Raw genomic sequence first — 18,745 nt, 5'->3', positions numbered from 1 at the left:
GAGGGATTGAGCACATCATTGAGTTAGAAGAGGGTGCTAAACCAGTGATGATTACTCCATGCAGGCATCCTAAGAGGCTCAAGGATGAAATAGAGAAAATCATCAAGGAGGTTCTTGCAATGGGGCACATTAGACCTAGCAAGTCTCCTTTTGCTTCTTCGGTAGTCCTGGTAAAGAAGAAGGATGGTTCGCTGCGGATGTGTATTGATTACAGGGTGCTGAATAAGAAGACCATTAAGAATAGATATCCCATTCCGCGTATTGATGAGTTGATAGATGAGCTACATGGGGCATGTTACTTTAGTAAGATTGATTTGAGATCCGGTTACCACCAGATTAGAGTCAGAGAGCAGGACATAGAGAAGACTGCATTCAGATGTCATTATGGGCACTTTGAGTTCGTGGTCATGCCATTTGGATTAACCAATGCACCAGCTACTTTTCAGTCCACCATGAATAAGGTCTTCCATCATCAGTTGAGGAAGTTTGTGTTGGTTTTCTTTGATGATATCTTGGTATACAGTCGGACATGGCATGAGCATATAAAGCACTTGGAGACAGTATTGAATAATTTGCAGGCAGAGTCCTTGTATGCCAAGGAGTCCAAATGTGATATGGGTATGACCGAGTTATTATACTTGGGACATATTATCAGTAGACAAGGAGTACGGATGGATCCTGATAAAATCCGTGCTATAGTGGAGTGGCCTATTCCTGAGAACCTAACTCAATTGAGAGGGTTCCTAGGTTTATGTGGCTTCTATCGTAGATTTGTTTGTGGATATTCACAACATGCGGCTCCTATGACAGATTTGTTGAAGAAGGGAGCCTTTGTTTGGACATCAGAGGCGCAAGCTTGTTTTGTCAGATTTAAGGAGATTATGACTTCATGTCTGGTATTAGCATTGCCTGATTTCTCGAAGCCATTTGAGCTTCAGTGTGACGCATCAGGAGATGGTATTGGTGTTGTTTTGATGTAGGACAAGCACCCTATTGCATATGAGAGCAGGAAACTCCGTGGGCCAGAGAGATCATTCAGCATTTACGACAAGGAAATGTTAGCCATTATGCACACATTGGCTAAGTTCAGGCAGTATCTAGTAGGTGGTAAGTTTTGTATAAAAACTGACCACAACAGTTTAAGACATTTCCATGGTCAGAGAGATCTTAATGATAGACAACAGAAATGGGTGAGTAAGCTGCAGGCTTACGATTTTGATATATCATATGTGAGAGGGACTCAGAATGTGGTAGCAGATGCTTTTTCACGCAGGCCACATCTCAGTGTGATGGTTGAGATCTCTGAGGATTGGAGGCATTTGATTGTTGCAGAGTATGCTAGAGACTCTTGGGCATCTGGGTTAGTTGATGGGTCAATTGTTGATACCAGGTATACACTAGTAGATGAATTGATTATCTACAAGAACAGGATATTTTTAGTCCCAGGATCGAAGGTGAAGCGGTCTATTATGAGGGCTCTTCATGATTCACCTACAGCTGGACATCCCGGGTACTTCAAAACATATAGATAGGTGCAGGAACGGTTCACATGGAAAGGGCTCAAGACAAATGTATTGCGGTATGTTCGTGAGTGCCCTGTTTGCCAGCAGAACAAACAAGAGCACACCTTTCCAGCAGGACTCCTACAGCGACTTCCCATTCCTGAACATAAGTGGGAATGCATATCCATGGATTTCATTACAGGGTTGCCCAAGGCCCAGGGTCGTGATTGCATTTATGTGGTGGTGGATAGACTAACGAAGTATGCTCACTTCTTTCCCATCACTACTACTTACACAGCAGTATAGGTAGCTGAGGTATTCTTTAGAGAGATTTTCAGGTTACATGGGATTCCTCGAAGTATTGTGAGTGACAGGGATAGTAGATTCTTGAGTCATTTTTGGCAGGAGGTGTTCCAATTATGCGGCACTGAGCTCACACCCAGCACTAGTTATCACCCGCAGACTGATGGACAGACGGAAATAGTGAACAAGTGGGTGGAAGGCTACTTAAGGAATTACGTGGTTGGACAACAGAAGGCATGGGTAAGATGGATTTATTTGTGTGAATATTGTTATAATACCACCTTTCATATGTCTATTCAAATGACACCTTTCCGAGCTCTATATGGGTATGATGCGCCAAACTTTGTTGATTTGCTAATGAGTGATATTAGGGTTCCGCGTGTTGGGGATTTGATTCAAGAGAGTAAGGACATTATTAATGCTCTCCGGGATAACATAGCCAGGGCACAGAATCAGTATAAATAGTATGCAGATCAGAAGAGGACAGAGAGGAGCTTTGAGGTTGGTGACATGGTTTACCTCATGCTTCAGCCATATCACCAATCTACCCTTAAGAAAAGTGGATCAGAGAAGCTTAAGCCTAGGTATTATGGGCCTTTCAGGATCATTAGGCATGTAACGGAATTGGCTTATGAGCTTGAGCTTCCAGCACATAGCAGAGTGTACAATGTGTTCCGTGTGTCGCGTCTCAAAAAGGCGTTGGGTCAGAATGTGGTACCTTCTACAGTATTACCTCCCTTGGATGATGAAGGGAAATTGATCTTAGTTCCAAAATCCATTTCGGATAGTAGAGAAAAGCAGCTTCGTAGAAGAGTGATCAGAGAATATTTGGTTAAATGGAGAGATCTACCTGTTGAAGATGCCACTTGGGAGAATGAAACGATTTTGCAGCATCCAGCCTTGAGATTGCTTGAGGGCAAGCAATTTCAGGAAGGGCAGACTGTCATGTCCCCTTTCTAGCAACATGATTTCCACAGTAGATTTGCCTATCATTGACTCTCGTAGGCAAATGATTTGGAGAGAGAGTCATTATGTTAATCAGTGGTTGTATATTGCAGTTGAGTGGGGCCTACATGTTCTAATTTTGAGTTGAGATTGCACTGTTATTTTATAAAGTTAGTTTATAATAAAGTGCATTATAATAAGATTTTATAAAAAGATGTTTCTAGAAGTTCCTAGTGACTTCTTAGAAAAGTTAATAAATTGCGGGCTGGAGGCATCCATTTGAACAAGCGATTTTGTGGATTCAACTTCTATTCATCTTGGAGCAATTTGTGGTCATTTGGTCTGCAAATTTCCATTAGATCTTTGGGAACAAAAACTCCCTTGGATTTGCATAACTGAGGAAGTGGAATATCTTCTGAAGGGTTGCTCATTGGAGATAGTATTTAGCCATTTCATGGTGGATTATTCTGAGAATTGATTTGAGAGTTTAAAACTGTCTGCAAAAAGGGGTTTGGAATTCATCATATCATTGGAAAATCAGTTTGGTAAAATTGGGAGGTCATTCAGTGCAATTTTCTCATCAGTCTGTACCAGGGCCTAGACTCACATTTTTACTCATAACTTCATATTGCTTGGGAGTTTGAATTTATGCTTTGGAGGGGTTATCTATTTACCCTAGGCATTTAAGATCATACCAATTTCGGCATCCAATACCCAGCGAATTATTTTATAACAAGGTCATACATAGCAGTGTCGTACTAGGGCTTGAGACACAAATTTGTTCATATCTCACAAACTATTCAGAGATTCATTCAATGCTTTTAAGAGGTCATTTAACAACCCTAGGCGTCCCTGTTTGGGGTATTTTCGGCAGCCATTAATTTGCATAAATTTCAGTACAGGTTCCGTACTGTACGGCCTGTACCAGGAAGCTGTACGGCAGGGAACAGAGGTGAAAATTTGGGGTGCAGAATTGTCATCAGTATATCAGACTCTGACAAAAAACAGTGGCAGCAAATCTCCAGGTTCTTGTATTTGATTTGGATAGTATAAATTGCATATATTCAGTTCTTGTAATGCCTTAAATCAGTCACTGTTTCTAGTTAAAGAATATTGTAGCAACAGTCCATTATACTCTCAGAATTAAGTCCTTAATAACACATTGTAATCAGATTTCCTGAATATTGTTATTGGTACTTGTTGATGCGAGTTTTGTATCACTTACATAACATATTAGGATTTGAATATTCGATACAAGATATCAAACATACAACTCCTCTCTTGAAAAGTTAATGCTCATGAGACATGAGTATAACTCCAATGTTCCTTACACCGTTGGATACTCGCTCAGTTTTATCGATGTGATTTGTTGGTAATCACGTAGGCGGCCTTATGCTATTCATTCGAGGATGACTTGAACTTTGGTGGGATGAAGGTGATGGTGGCTCGGTTTGTGAAATGTGCGGAAGCAGATAATGTTGATCGTAGTGATGGCGGTGGAAGTGTCTGCCAATGGTGATGTTGATGGTAAAGTGATGGTGGTGGAAGGTGAGTGGATGAGTTCTAACACTTAACTTACTCCTCTAACTTGCTTCTCTAAGCTTCGACTACCCAGCTACTTACTATTCTACTCCTACTCCTATGAATGGAAGGTTAGCAAATGGACGGGGATCGAACCTAATGAGAGCTGACCAGCAGCCTCACTTCCACAGGTGCAATGATTCAAAGGAAAAATAAACTAGTTTACCACACAAAGCTTCCCAACCAGCCGCTAGGATGCTAGTGGCCTAGTATTGATCCCTATCAAACATTTACCAATGCTACCATGCAACTATCCATCTACTTTAACTTCACTTAAACAACTTCAAATGAAACCAACTTTAACAACTTGAAAGAAAATCTAAGTGGAAGTAGAAAACATGCAATAACACCCAATGTTCTTGATCAACATGCCAATCGCAACAATGAAAAAGAGAGCATTTTGGTATTTTTTTCGCAACAATTTCTCCAACACTTTACAAATGAGAGCAAATGGCCTTTTATAGGGGCCAGAAATACAATGGACGGTGGAGATCAAAACAAGATCGACGATCCAGATTGGATCCTCAAAACCCTAATTAGGGTTGCCACCCCATCGGCCAATGAGAAGCCGCCACCTCATCAATGGACCAATGAAAAAAGTGCAAAAAGTGGCAACCAATGAGAAGGCACCAAAATGGTGGCCAATCAGAAATAGACACTTGTCCTATTCTAGAAGAAAGGGAAATTGCCACTTGGACTTACATCAAATGATCTTCTAATATAAATCTTCCCTTTTCTTTCATTTTCTTAGCTAAGGCAATGAACTTAGCTAGCCTTTCGTTAACTTCTTCCATAGGAGGACAAGGTGTGTGCTTCGCCTAGAGTTCCGCTGTCTTTGCCACGCTGTTCGCTGCTTGTAGTATTTTTTTTCGTGATCCTGCTCATATTCTTTTGCAAATCCAATAAAAGCGCTGAGAGGGAAGGGTGCCCAAATGTTTTTTCTTGATAGCAACCTTTCCTAACTCATCCAATCTCGATCCAAAATCTATTTCACTGACATCTTCTCTGATATCTTCAAAACCAAGGGCTACGCTGTTGTCGCTCATCATGGTCACAATGGAAGTGTCAATACCTAGGCCATGATGTGCAACTGCCTTTTGTATATTCTTTTATTGTACCACCATTGGTATTGTTTATTCACCTCATTTCCGAGAAGAAGGGAGTTTTGGGCATCATATCCTCTTTGTCTTTCTTAGTGTTCGCCCACTTGGGATTCTTACTTGCACTATCATCCTCCATGCTCGTCGCCCTATTACGAGATGGTAGAGTGGTGGACCAAAAGGCAAGAAGAACCAAGCGGAGCAATCCTTAGCCTAGAACGAAAGATGGATATCTCAGCTTAAGCACTCCTTGCAACTCTAAATGATGAAATTATCTCTACCTATAGCCAAGGGGGATTGTCCTTCCTTCAGTCTGTCCCTCATCCGTATCATGTCCACTGTACAGATATTGGTGTCGGTTATTCACTTCATTTTCGAGAAGAAGGAAGTATTGGGCATCATATCCTCTTTGTCTTTCTTAGTGTTCGCCCGCTTGGGACTCTTACTTGCACTATCATCCTCCATGCTCGTCGCCCTATTACGGGATGGTAGAGTGGTGGACCAAAAGGCAAGAAGAACCAAGCGGAGCAATCCTTAGCCTAGAACGAAAGATGGATATCTCAGCTTAAGCACTCCTTGCAACTCTAGATGATGAAAATTCACCTTAACCGATAAACTTACAGCAATTGTCGGAACCTAGGATATGACTTTCAAGTAGTTCAAATCCCTTGCAAATCAGGAATTTACCATGCAATTCACCTCCAAATAAAATTACCCAACCTAGGGCAAAAATCGCAGCCTCTTGAAAAAAATCAGAATTTTATCTTCCACAAAATTCGGCCCCCACAAAATTCGGCTCCCACAAATTTCGCCCAACTCTGGAAAAAATCTGCTCCTCCACAAAATCGCCCACATGGAGAGGAAGAAATGATTTGTGAAAATGAAATGGGAAGGAGACTCCCTTTATAGCCAATTTTCTTTCTGCATAAAGCTGGCCTACATGGTCTAGGAGAAAACAAAAAACAATAATTAAATTCAAGTTAAGGCCCACAATTAAATACTTAGCTTAAAAAAAATTAATTTTGCCAAAAAGAAAATTGCACTTTTAAATTTACCAATTAGCTCCAATTGCAAAACAAAATTAAATGGTGCCTTGAGGGTGTTTAATATTTCCATTTAATGAGGATTTAGTAATTAATACGTCATTAAAATTGTATTTTAGCTAACCAAAAGTTATTTTTCAATAATAAATTACTAAATTCATTAAAAACTTAAAAGTTTTCAAGGCAAATTAATCCAATTAAAGTCAATTCTTTGCAATTTTCTACCAAATCGATTTTGCCAAGCTAAAAATTAAAAAATTAAAATTGCATTTAGAACCAAAAATCGATTTTTTGCATTTTTCCTCATTTCAACAAAATTAAAAAATTTCACCAAAGAAAAATTTGAGATTTTCCAAAAACTTAAGTCTAATTAAAATTTCTCTTTTGAGAATTATCCAAATTTACAGAGTTAAAACCAAATTTTCAAAAGAAAACATCTAAGTACAAATTTCACAACTTTATCCTGCCAAGTTGAAATTAACTTACAAAATTATTCGGCCTAGGGATAAAATTGATAGCTCTGGAAAATCAAGTTAAGAAAATCAGGTGAAAATAAGCTAAGCCTCCCCATATCTATCCTGAAGGTGCCAAGGCGTGAAATTTTCAAAACTCAAAATTTTGGGCAATCCAAAATTTTGTTAAGGTGATTAGAAAAAAGGGGGTCCCCAAAATTTTGAGGCGATGGTGTGAAAACCTCACAATAGTACTGTTATTGTTAATTGTATTGCATTGTTATATCAGTCATACCTTGTGAATTTGTTGCTATACTACATTTTAAACAAATAATCAATTGCATGCCAAGTGTTTGACGGATTGTCATAGTTCAGCATTGAGGTTTTAGTGACCTTTATAGTAAGGGTCATTACATATTGTGTTGGATTTAACGCTGGTCAAAGCTCAGGGGAAGAATCTTTAGAATTTCGTTTATTGCATCCAGAGTTTTCCGTGATGACTGCATGCATGTTGTTTGTTCACTTCAAGAATGTTGTGCTCAACATTATCATCTCCAAATTAATGATAATTAATTCCTCAAAAAGTCATCAAGATTTATCTTCCATCACTCTATAAGTTATAGAGCTCACTTTTTCTACCAATAGGGGTTCAAAGCATCTTGCTACTATGCGTCGGGGGTTTGCACTCAATTAAGTTCATTCACGACATGACCGATCAAAGGGGCATAACTATAGAAAATTTCGTCGCAATCTACAGATGAAGCTTTGTGTCATTTGCATGGAAGTGTTTTGGCAGGGATCCAATTAAATCAATTGTTTTATATGACCCTGATATTCATAGCAAATAGTCATCTTTATCATTTCTTTATCACCGTTGGCTTTTCCTTATCACCATTGGCTACCATGATTCTATTTTTACCTGCAACGACAGTTCATTATTTTTTTTATGTTTTGACATCATCACGTCTTGGTAACATTCTTCTTTATTCTCTCCTTGCTTTGAATTATTATTATCCAAACCTTTCAAAGTAATCTTGATTTCGTAGGTAGTCATCGAACTATATGAAACATGACATCTCCATCTCAACTATATTGGTGTTGTATTATATATTGAGTTCTAACTTTAAGGCAGGAGTTTTCGTGAATTGTATTTGGGCTTGGACTTATTTGATCGGGCAAGAAGTCAAGATTTTCGCATATAGTTGAGCTTTAGATTCTCACATCCTTTATTTCCTATGAAATGAGTGAAGTAAATTTTGATCGATATTGTCCGATTACATTTCTCTATCCATCATCGTGCATGTATCTGATAAATTGTGCATTTTTTCAATGTATTGAGAATGATTCTCGAAAGTATCATCGGTTCTTTGAGAAGTTGTGAATTGATTGTTTTTAATCCCGTGTGAAGACAACTTTCTACAAGAACAGTGGTTAGTGTTCAATGATTATGTATGCTGATATCAGTGGTCTCTTGATGTTCAGTCTTTCTTAGCTCTGTGTTGTTATTCATGATGGTGCGGAGAGAATAACAAACCAATACTGCGTGTGTCACGATTTTTGAGTTTGAAGACATTGTGTCGAGTTGGGAGCCAAAGGTGACTTCCGATTCATATCATGTGTAGTGCTCGATATGTTTTAATTTTGCATCAAAACTGACAATTAGTTTGTATCTAGTCACAACAAATCTTTGAAGGAGGATGAGGATGATTGCTTGCAGAGTTCAGGAATATTGTTTTCCTTGTTCATCAGGTGGTGCTTGCCAAAAGCAGTGATTCAAAATTAGCGGGTGCATCATGTATGTTGACTTACTGCAAATCATCTAGAACTCACATTTACTTATGAAAATCAATGTTATTTGGAAGCATGAATAGTGATACTTGAGGTAGAGTTGGAATTCTTGTGGCATATCTGCAGAGTAGAATAATGTTTTGGAAGATGGCACATGTAACTACAAGAAGGCAGAAATGACGTTATGTTTGTGTTTGCTAGAACTCACATTTGCTTATGAAAATCAATGTTATTTGGAAGCATGAATAGTGATACTTGAGGTAGAGTTGGAATTCTTGTGTCATATCTGCAGAGTAGAATAATGTTTTGGAAGATGGCACATGTAACTACAAGAAGGCAGAAGTGACATTATATTTGTGTTTGCTATTTCCAGCAAACAACTAGTGTGGTGGTGGTTCTGGAATCATGGATGTACGTTGGCAATGTAAAGGACAACTATTGATCCAGCGCATGTCAACGGCTTTATATATATGATGATTACTAACCTCATGCAAATGCGTATATGGATCATTTTTTGTGAAGGTTTAGAAGTATAGACAACTGTATAAGCTGAAAGTTTAGCATTGGATCGAACACTGTCTGTTGTGAAACTTTAGAGGGAGGTTTCATGATTGAAAACAATTAGTATCAGTTATATTATTTTAATGATCAGAGGGAGTACTCTATCACAATCTTATTGCATTAGGAGTGTTTGCTTTGCGCATTAATCTATATATATATATATGATGGCTTGATTTTCTCTCTCTTGGTTGCAGGATACAACAAGATAAGGATTTCATTTTCAGAGGGAGACTATTCACCTTCAAAGGGAGATTACGTGATAGAGGGAGATGTCAAACCCTTTGCAAGTTTATGCAATAGTCACCCATCTTATTGTGGTCCCTGCTACGGGGGAGTCTCTATTATTAAAGTTGTCCTTGCTGAGAGGGAGTCTCTGTTAAGAGAAAATCTCAATTAGTAAAGTTCTCCCTTCTGAGAAGGAGTTTATGTTAAGAGAAAATCTCATTTATTAATGTTGTCCCTGCTGAGAGGGAGTCTCTATTAAGAGAAAATCTCGATTATTAATGCATTCTTCTCTAGGAGAAGTTTGAGGTGAAAGCCCTCATTCCATCCTCTACGAGTAGGCATGGTGGAAATGTATTCTTCTTTAGGATAAGTGTCATGTCCCCTCTTTTGCACTAGTTCTTTTCGCACCTAGTTAATCTATCTCCACATCCGGATACATTAATGGCATTACCAGTTAGGATGCCTATTAGTCACAAGGAAGATTTGTCTTAAGTTCGTAATTTAATGTCTTAAAGTACTTTAATAAAGTTACTTTATATTTTATTAAGACATTCACTTTATAAAGTGACTTAAGTGACTAGAAGATGAAATTGGTGTTTTATCCCACATCTCTTATTCCAACAGTTTTCCCTCACTTTGAGGTTATAAATAAGAGGCTCAGTCTTGGGAAAGACACAACAAATGAATAGATGAAAACTCTTCAAATCCTAATGGTCGCCTAGATTGTGACTAGATTCCTCCTAAGGACAAAACCCCTTACGGAAGGTTGGTGAGGCTAGACGCAAACCTAGCAATCACACATCATATTTGTAGAATTAAAGTTTGATTTTGAGGTTTTAAGTGTATGAAGAAAGTTGGAGATAGAGAGAAGGTAGATTGGCATAATACACAGAACACCAGCAGTTGACCCAAGTTTGGGCATCAAACAAAGAAGTTCATCATATTATCCAAGGTAAAACATCACGTCTGAAATAGCCTCCTTGATTTCCAATTTATACTACCTATGTCTGTACTGTTATATTGCAGAGTAGAGTTCTAGAATACGGCAGAAAGGATTTCCAGTCGGTTATGGTTATCAGTGGGAGCCACGTATGAACTCAATGTGGTTGGGCCGCAGCATATCAAAACTAGCACGCAAGTAGAGTGGATGATTTGCAAGACGTCGTTGTCCAGACAAAAGGACGAGTGTTGTTATCTGCAGTAAAGAGACCCCCGCACATCCATAGCCTTCAGCATTATCTTTGGGTGACAGAAGTTTGTGAGTAGTTGTGATACAGTTGGGACTAGTAATAGAGGCAGCCAATAACTGACTCATTACACCCAATAAATGAAGGTGGACGTTGGATTTATATACAACTTAGTCAGCTCCCAACAAGGCATCCCATCTTTGAAATCGGATTTGTACCAAATAAACCCGTTCTGTAACTTTACCTTCAGTAAGTCGATTTCTTATTATACACAATGACAGTCATGTTATGCATAAGTGTCTCAAGACTTGGATCCATTGTCATAAAATATTAAATGTATTATTCTCATTTGGTGACAAGATTTCATTGATTATCATAATTAGTTCACAGCAAAGTGTGGTTAAACAACAAGGTGATAGTACTGTGGTAGATTGCTTGATAGCTTTGCTTAATTCACAACTGTTTGGCATAATTCCTAATAGTTTTAAATTCATTGTTTCTTATCAAATCCAACAAAGAACATTACAGTGGTATCAAAGACACAAGACCTGCCATCTTGTGAGAAAACAAAATATTTGCAGACTGATTTTTTATCCAAAAATGTCAGCTGGGAATGAGTAAAAGACATTATAAATTCAGCCATCTACAGCCGGAACAAGCAGATTCTTCAAAACATATTAACATTGAAGATAGTTACTTAGTGGATGAGGAATTGATTTTTGGAACAGGTGAACAAACTAAACAAACTAAACAGGTTGATCATTTTGAACAGGCAGAACAGGTAAACAACATTCAAATGGCACATAGTGAAACTGAACAAGACAAGGAAGTAAGGGAAACATTGCGGGCTATTAGAGATGGGCAAAATAACATAGTTGATGCACTTCAACAACTTACAATTAACATACAACAATTAGCTCCTATTAATAGGAGAGCCCCGAGCCATCACAGTGGAGGAAATAGTGTAGCTGGATCACCCCGAGCTATTAGAGCTACCTCACGTAACACTAACAAGCCTTTAATGCCAGTGTTTAATACAGAAGAAGAGACGGCACCACCAGCAACACCAAATTTACTACCGGAACAATGTTATGGCAATATATGATGAATGGGATTTATTTCCTAATCCTATTAAACAGAATATGTCCTTTGTCCAATATCTAAATCAAAAAAGGGAGTCAGATAGACAGCAGCAGGATAGGAGGCTTCGAGCACCAAATAGGGACCTAAAGCATGCTATGAACAAATTATCTCTCCCTACTTTTGATGGCAGTAGTAAGACATTTGTGAGAGCTTGGATTCACAAGCTAGACACACACCTAACTCTTAAATAGAAGCCATTAGGTTTGCTACGATGCACTTAGAGGGAGTGGCATACGATTGGTGGCATCACGGGTTGGTTACTCAGGATCATGGTCTCATTACATCATATGAGACTTTCAGCTCTAAGTTGATTACTTGCTTTGACAGGAAAGGTATAGAGGTCTATTACAAGGATTTGGCACAGCTACAATAGAGCAAATCTCTAGATGATTTCATTGACGAGTTTCAGCAGCTCTCAGTGATGGTTCCTAACATGACAAAATAGCATAAGGTAATGTTGTTCACTGAGGGTTTGCAGGATAGATATAGAGGTTTGGTTAAGGTACTTAAACCAAACACTCTGGATGATGCTATTACGATCGCTCACGATCTAGAGTCACCCTCTTCAATATTACAACCTCCTATGAAGACGTATAAGCGGACCTCTTCGTTCCAAAAGAGCAAAAACCAGCATAAGGCTACACCTCCCAGGATGGACTTTGAAACACAGAACGAACTTAGAAGGAAGAAGCTATGCTTCACTTACAGAGAGCCATGGATGCCGGATCATAGATGCCTTGGCAAGGGCAAGATACATTATGTAGAGGTACTTTAAGAGGAGGATGAGCAGCAAGAGGGCAGCGATGTTGAGGGCAGTAATGAGGAGGAGAATGAGGATCAACCACCTAGAGGGAAGAAGGCAGGTACGCAAGGGCAGCCTCCTATCATAGCATCACTTTCTAGCGATCCCACAAGACACCCCTTTCGTTTGAAAGGAATTGTTAGAAGACAATGTATTATATGTCTCTTGGATATAGGTGCCTCGCACAACTTCATAAGCTCACGTCAGGTTACCAAGAGGAATTTACAAATTGATGACATACCTGAGTTTGAGGTTAGTGGGGCAAGAGGTGAGAGATTGAGATGCGTAGGGAAGGTGTCAGGACTTCCGATTCATTTTGATGATTTCCTTCTTGTGGCAGATTTTTATGTGGTGGATTTAGATGGATTAGATGCCATGTTGGGGAGACAATGGTTACAGACCATAGGCAAATATACAGTTGATCATGAGAAGATGCAGTTGGAGTTCTCACTGGATGGCTGACAGTTGGTCCTCAAGGCTATGCTAGAAGGGGAGCCCAAGTTGATTACAGCTCACAGGATGGAAGCCATTTTGAGGATGGTGATATCGAGTGGGTGACACAGTGTTTCATCTCTTCTAAGGAAATACATGATACAGGACAACAGTACCATTGTGACATCTAGACAGTGCTTGACAAACATAGCAGGGTATTTGAGGATTTACCCCTAGGTATTCCACCAAATAGAGGGTTTGAGCATATCATTGAGCTAGAAGAGGGCGCCAAACCCATCATTACCACTCTTTATCGTCACCACAAACATTACAAGGAAGAGATAGAGATGACGATTAAGGAACTGCTAGATATAGGACATATTAGGCACAGCTCCAGTCCGTTTGCCTCTTCAGTGGTGTTGGTTAAAAAGAAGGATGGCACCCTTTGGATGTGTATTGATTACCACGCCCTTAATAAGATGACCATTAAAAACAAGTATCTAATTCCCCGCATTGATGAGTTACTGGATGAGCTTCATGGAAATGTTTATTTATCGAAGATAAATCTTCGATCGGAGTACCATTAGATATGAGTCCAGGAAGAGGATGTGCATAAAACAGCTTTCAGATGCCATTACAAACACTATGAGTTTTTGGTGATGCCATTTGGGCTCACTAACACACCAACTACCTTTTTGTCATGCATGAACCACATCTTTAAAAAGCAGCTATGAAAGAGTGTGTTGGTATTCTTTGATGACATATTGATCTTTAGCAGGACTTGGGAGGAACATTTGCAGCACTTAGATGAGATCCTTAGCCTCATGGAAAAACACTCTTTATTTGCAAAGGAGTCTAAGTTTGAATTTGGACTAACTAAGATTCTCTATCTGAGTCACATGATTGGTGCAAAGGGAGTTAAGGTACATCAGAAAAGGATACAAGCAATCCTTGATTGATCGCCACAGAGAGATGTATCTGAGTTGCGGGGCTTCCTTGGCCTTTGTTCTTATTATAGGTGATTCGCTAAAGGTTTTTCCCAGGTAGCAGCCCCCCTTACCAATTAGACATAGAAAGGGGCATTTAGATGGACAGAGGATTCAAAGGCAGTCTTTGATAGACTAAAACAGGTGATGAGCATGTGCCCGATTTTGGCACTTCTAGATTTTTCTAGACCATTTGTTTTGGAGTGTGATGCTTCAGAGAGCGGAATCAGAGCGGTTTTGATGCAGGACCGACATCTCATAGCTTTTGAGAGCAGGAAACTTAGGGGCAACGAACTATTATATTTTACTTATGATAAGGAAATGCTGTCCATAATGCACGCTTTAGCCAAGTTTAGACAGTACTTGGTAGGAAGTAAGTTCACAGTAACGACTGATCATAACAGCCTACGTTACTTTACGGAATTGAATGAGTTGAATGAAAGACAACAAAAATGGGTCAGCAAGGTTCAAGCATATGATTTTGACATTGAATATGTCAAGGGTAAAAATAATATAGTTGCATATACACTTTCTAGGAGACCCTCAGTGATGAAGTGTTGTGCCATTTCAGAGATCTCAGTAGATTGAAGGTCCCAACTGTTAGTTGAGTATTCTAAAAATACTCATGCTTGTTAGATTATGGATAGTCTACTTCAGGATGATCGATACAAGGTAATGAATGATATTATTTATTATAAGGATAGAATCTACCTAGTACCAGAATCTAAACTTAAAATCAATATTATCAACACTACAAATGATGCACCTTCAACAGGTCACCCAGGTTTTTTCAAAACTTACAAGTAGATCAGAGAGAGATTCTCATGGAAGGGGCTAAAAGACAATGTATTACAGTATGTTAGAGAGTGTCATACTTGTCAGCAGAACAAGTCAAAACAAGGCTTCCCAACAAGTTCACTTCAACCTCTCTCAATTCCCGCACAGAGGTGGGAGAGTATTTCCATGGATTTTATTACAGGGTTGCTGAAGGTCCAAGGCAGGGACTGCATTTTTGTGGTGGTAAACAAATTGACTAAGTTCGTGCACTTCTTTGCTATTGCAACGGACTGGTCAGCCTCTCAAGTGGCCGAGTTGTTCTTTTGAGAGGTTTTCCATATTCATGGATTACCCAGGACTATCGTGAGTGATAGGGATAGCAGGTTTCTCAGTACCTTTTGGTAGGAGGTTTTTAGATTGGCAACCACAGAGTTGACACCCAATACTAGCTATCACACGCAAACGAATGGTCAAACTGAAATAGTGAATAAATGGGTGTAAGGGTATTTGAGAAACTACATTGCAGGTCAGCAAAGAGCTTGGGCTAAATGGTTGTATTTGGGGGAGTATTGCTATAACTCCACATATCATATGTCTATTCGGATGACTCCTTTCCAGGCTCTTTATGACTACGAACCTCTCTCTTTCATTGATTTGGCTTTACAGAAAAGCAGGGAGCTTGGGTTAAATGGTTGTATTTGGCGGAATTGCTATAACTGCACATATCATGTCTATTTGGATGACTCCTTTCCACACTCTTTATGTCTACGAACCTTTATCTTTCATTAATTTGGCTTTACAGGAAAGCAGGGCTCCATTAGCCAAAGATTGGGTCCAGGATCAACAGGATATTCTCAGATCTCTTAGAAATAATATTCAGCAGGCACAAAACCAACAAAAGTTATATGTTGATTGACATCGTACAAAGCGGAACTTTGAGATAGGTGACATGGTTTATCTTCGTCTCCAGCCATATAGATAGATCTCCCTAAAGAAAAGTGGGTCAGAAAAGCTTAAGCCCAAATTTTACGAACCTTATTGCATCACCAAGTGGGTTGGTGAGGTTGCTTATGAGTTGGATTTACCTGGCAACAGTCGAATCCACAATGTGTTTCACATCTCATGCCTCAAGAAGGCAATTGGTCAATAGGTTGTACCATTAGAGGGCTTGCCTCCACTTGACAAGGAGAGGTAGAGGTGAGTGAGACCAGGGAAAAGAAGCTACGAAATAGATCTGTCAAAAAATATCTAGTCCGCTGGAAGGATTTACTGTATGAAGACGCCACTTGGGAAGGTGAGTCTATTTTACAGTATCCAACATTAAGATTGCTTGAAGGCAAGCAATCCCGGGAAGGGAGGACTGTCATGTCCCCTCTTTCACACTAGTTCTTTTGGTGTTTGGATAATCTATCTCCACATCCGGATAGATTAACAGCATTACAAATTAGGATGCCTGCCAGTCACAAGGAAGATTTGTCTTAAGTTCGTCATTTAATGTCTTAAAGTACTTTAATAAAGTTACTTTATGTTTTATTAAGACATTCACTTTATAAAATGACTTAAGTGACTAGAAGACGAAATTGGTGTTTTATCCCACATCTCTTATTCCAACAGTCTTCCCTCACTTCGAGGTTATAAATAAGAGGCTTAGTCTTGGGAAGGACACAACGAATGAATATATGAAAACTCTTCAAATCCTAACGGTCGCCTAAATTGTGACTGGATTCCTCCTAAGGACGAAACCCCTTACGGGGGTAGACGCGAACCTAGCAATCACACATCATATTTGTAGAATTAAAGTTTGATTTTGAGGTTTTAAGTGTATGAAGGAAGTTGGAGATAGACAGAAGGCAGATTGGCATAATACACAGAACACCAGTAGTTGACCCAGGTTTGGGTGTCAAACAAAGAAGCTCTTCATATTATTTGAGGTAAAACCATAGTTCCAGAAATCGCCATGAAATCGCCGAAATCGCGATAAGATTCATGGCTCCCGATTTTTTTGGAATCGGAAATCGCTGGTGGCGATTTTTTCTTGTGAATCGCCTGAATCGCCAAAATCGGCGATTCATGGCAAAAATCGCCAAAATCGCCATCGTGAATCTCCAGAAATCGGCCGCGGCAGCAAGGATAGAAAGTTCAATTTTTTAAAAAAAACACATGTTTTATTTGCTTTCTAAGTTGACTTTCCTCTTTGTTATAACCCTAAAGAGCCTTCTATTTGCTTAGTATGAGTAGAAGAGAGGAAGAGTGAGAGAGAAGAAGAGAAAAGAGAATCCATAAGTTTCCAACCGGCAAGAAGGAAGAGCACCAAAGAGATCAGAAGTCCATTTGGGGAGGCCATAAATTGCATTGGGAGCATTAAGGAGTCAATATCAACACTCCTCAACTCATTTGCAAGAGGTAAGTGTTGGTTTTTATTTTGCATGTTAGTGTAGTATGCATTTTTTGTTAAATTTTTTTAGTGTTCATTTGCAAATCTTGAATGTTTTTTATTTTTAGTTTTACTAAATTACAAACTAGGGTTTGTTGTTTTGTAGTTTTTGTTTATTAGTTGCAAACTTTGATTTTTTACATGAATTTTTTTATTGCAGCAGCCCTTTGCCTTCATTTTCCAATTTCCACAATGGGTAAAAAAGATGAATGCTGGAAATATAATGAAGAGTTTCCTGGGAGAACCAAATATCAAACAAAATGTATATTTTGCAAAGAAAAAATAAATTCGGGAGGTATCTATAGATTGAAATACCACATTGCTGGCATACCTGGCCATGATGTCACAGTTTGCACTCAACAAACCGCTGAGGCAAAACGCTCTTGTTTAGTGGCATTAGAAAAAATTGAACAAGACAAGTTGACTAAGAAAATGCAACTTGAAGGGTTAAGAGGTATTGGCTCCCGTGCTCCCACATCCGCAACCGCATCTACATCTGCAAGTGCATCTGCATCAGCTTCCGCATCCGTAGGTTGTGTTGGAGAGGGTTCTTCTAGGCCTCCTTTTCATCCTAGTGCTAGTGCTCATGTGAGTGTTAGTGGTAGTCGGTCTCATACTGAGACAGAGTCCAACACCAACCTATTGCGGCCTAGAGTGCGAAAAAGCAGAATGGATAGTTACTTTGTGCCCCGCACTACTCCTGGCTCCCAACCCACGCTTGAGGGCATGGGTTTGAACAAGGAGATTCATGATGCTGCCAGAAAAGAGATTTGCAAATTCTGGTACTTTTGCAACATTCCATTTATTGCAGCCAGGTAATTGATTCTTTTTTCTTTGTTATCTTCAAAGTTAAAGTTAAAAGTAAAAGTAAAACTTTAATTATATCTACTTGTTTTATGATTTAGTTTTTGACATCTAAATTTCTAATCAATATCATTATCTATTTGTGACAGGACTCCTTATTGGCAGAACATGATAGATGCAGTTACCATTTGTGGTCCGGGGTTTAAAGCCCCAACTGAGGCTGAGTTGAGTGGATACCTCCTGGAGGAAATGGTTGAGGATATGAGGCATGAGCTTGAGGACAACCGAAAGGAGTGGATCGAAAAGGGTTGCACCATCATGACTGATGGTTGGACAGATAGGAGGGGAAGAACACTCCTCAATTTTCTTGTATCCTATGGAGGTGATTGATCATTCTACTTTCCTACATACATAATTTTGAATCGTGATTGACTATTTCAAATTTTGATTTGTTGATTGCTAATAGTAATTATAATTCGTTGTTTTGTTACTTGTAGGATATACCATGTTCCTCAAATCCATTGATGCTTCTGCTCATGTAAAAAACGCCACATACTTATGTGAGGTTATTGAGGAAGTTATAGCAGAGGTGGGGGAAGAACATGTGGTGCAAGTGGTGACGGATAATGCAGCAAGTTATGTTGCTGCAGGAAAACTTTTAACTTTTTAAGTTTTGAAAA

At 39.1% G+C, this 18,745-nt stretch overlaps 2 protein-coding genes across 2 annotated transcripts in view; one reads left to right on the top strand and one right to left on the bottom strand.

The window, feature by feature from the left end:
• OS9 (ER lectin-like protein) overlaps nucleotides 1–18,745 on the bottom strand; it is a 94,214-nt gene that overhangs the window by 11,696 nt on the left and 63,773 nt on the right. The window lies entirely within an intron of this gene.
• LOC149548130 (uncharacterized) lies at nucleotides 17,374–18,735 on the top strand. Its single transcript, XM_089793657.1, has 3 exons — nucleotides 17,374–18,076; nucleotides 18,215–18,447; nucleotides 18,563–18,735. Exons 1-3 carry the CDS (start codon nucleotides 17,403–17,405, stop codon nucleotides 18,733–18,735), a joined length of 1,080 nt encoding a protein of 359 aa, XP_089649783.1. The 5' UTR covers nucleotides 17,374–17,402.

Source organism: Cupressus sempervirens, chromosome 7 (genome assembly GCF_028749045.1).
Source record: "Cupressus sempervirens isolate cs-2001-9-10 chromosome 7, ASM2874904v1, whole genome shotgun sequence".
Lineage (NCBI taxonomy): Eukaryota > Viridiplantae > Streptophyta > Pinopsida > Cupressales > Cupressaceae > Cupressus > Cupressus sempervirens.
This window is presented reverse-complemented; position numbering and strand designations above follow the sequence as displayed.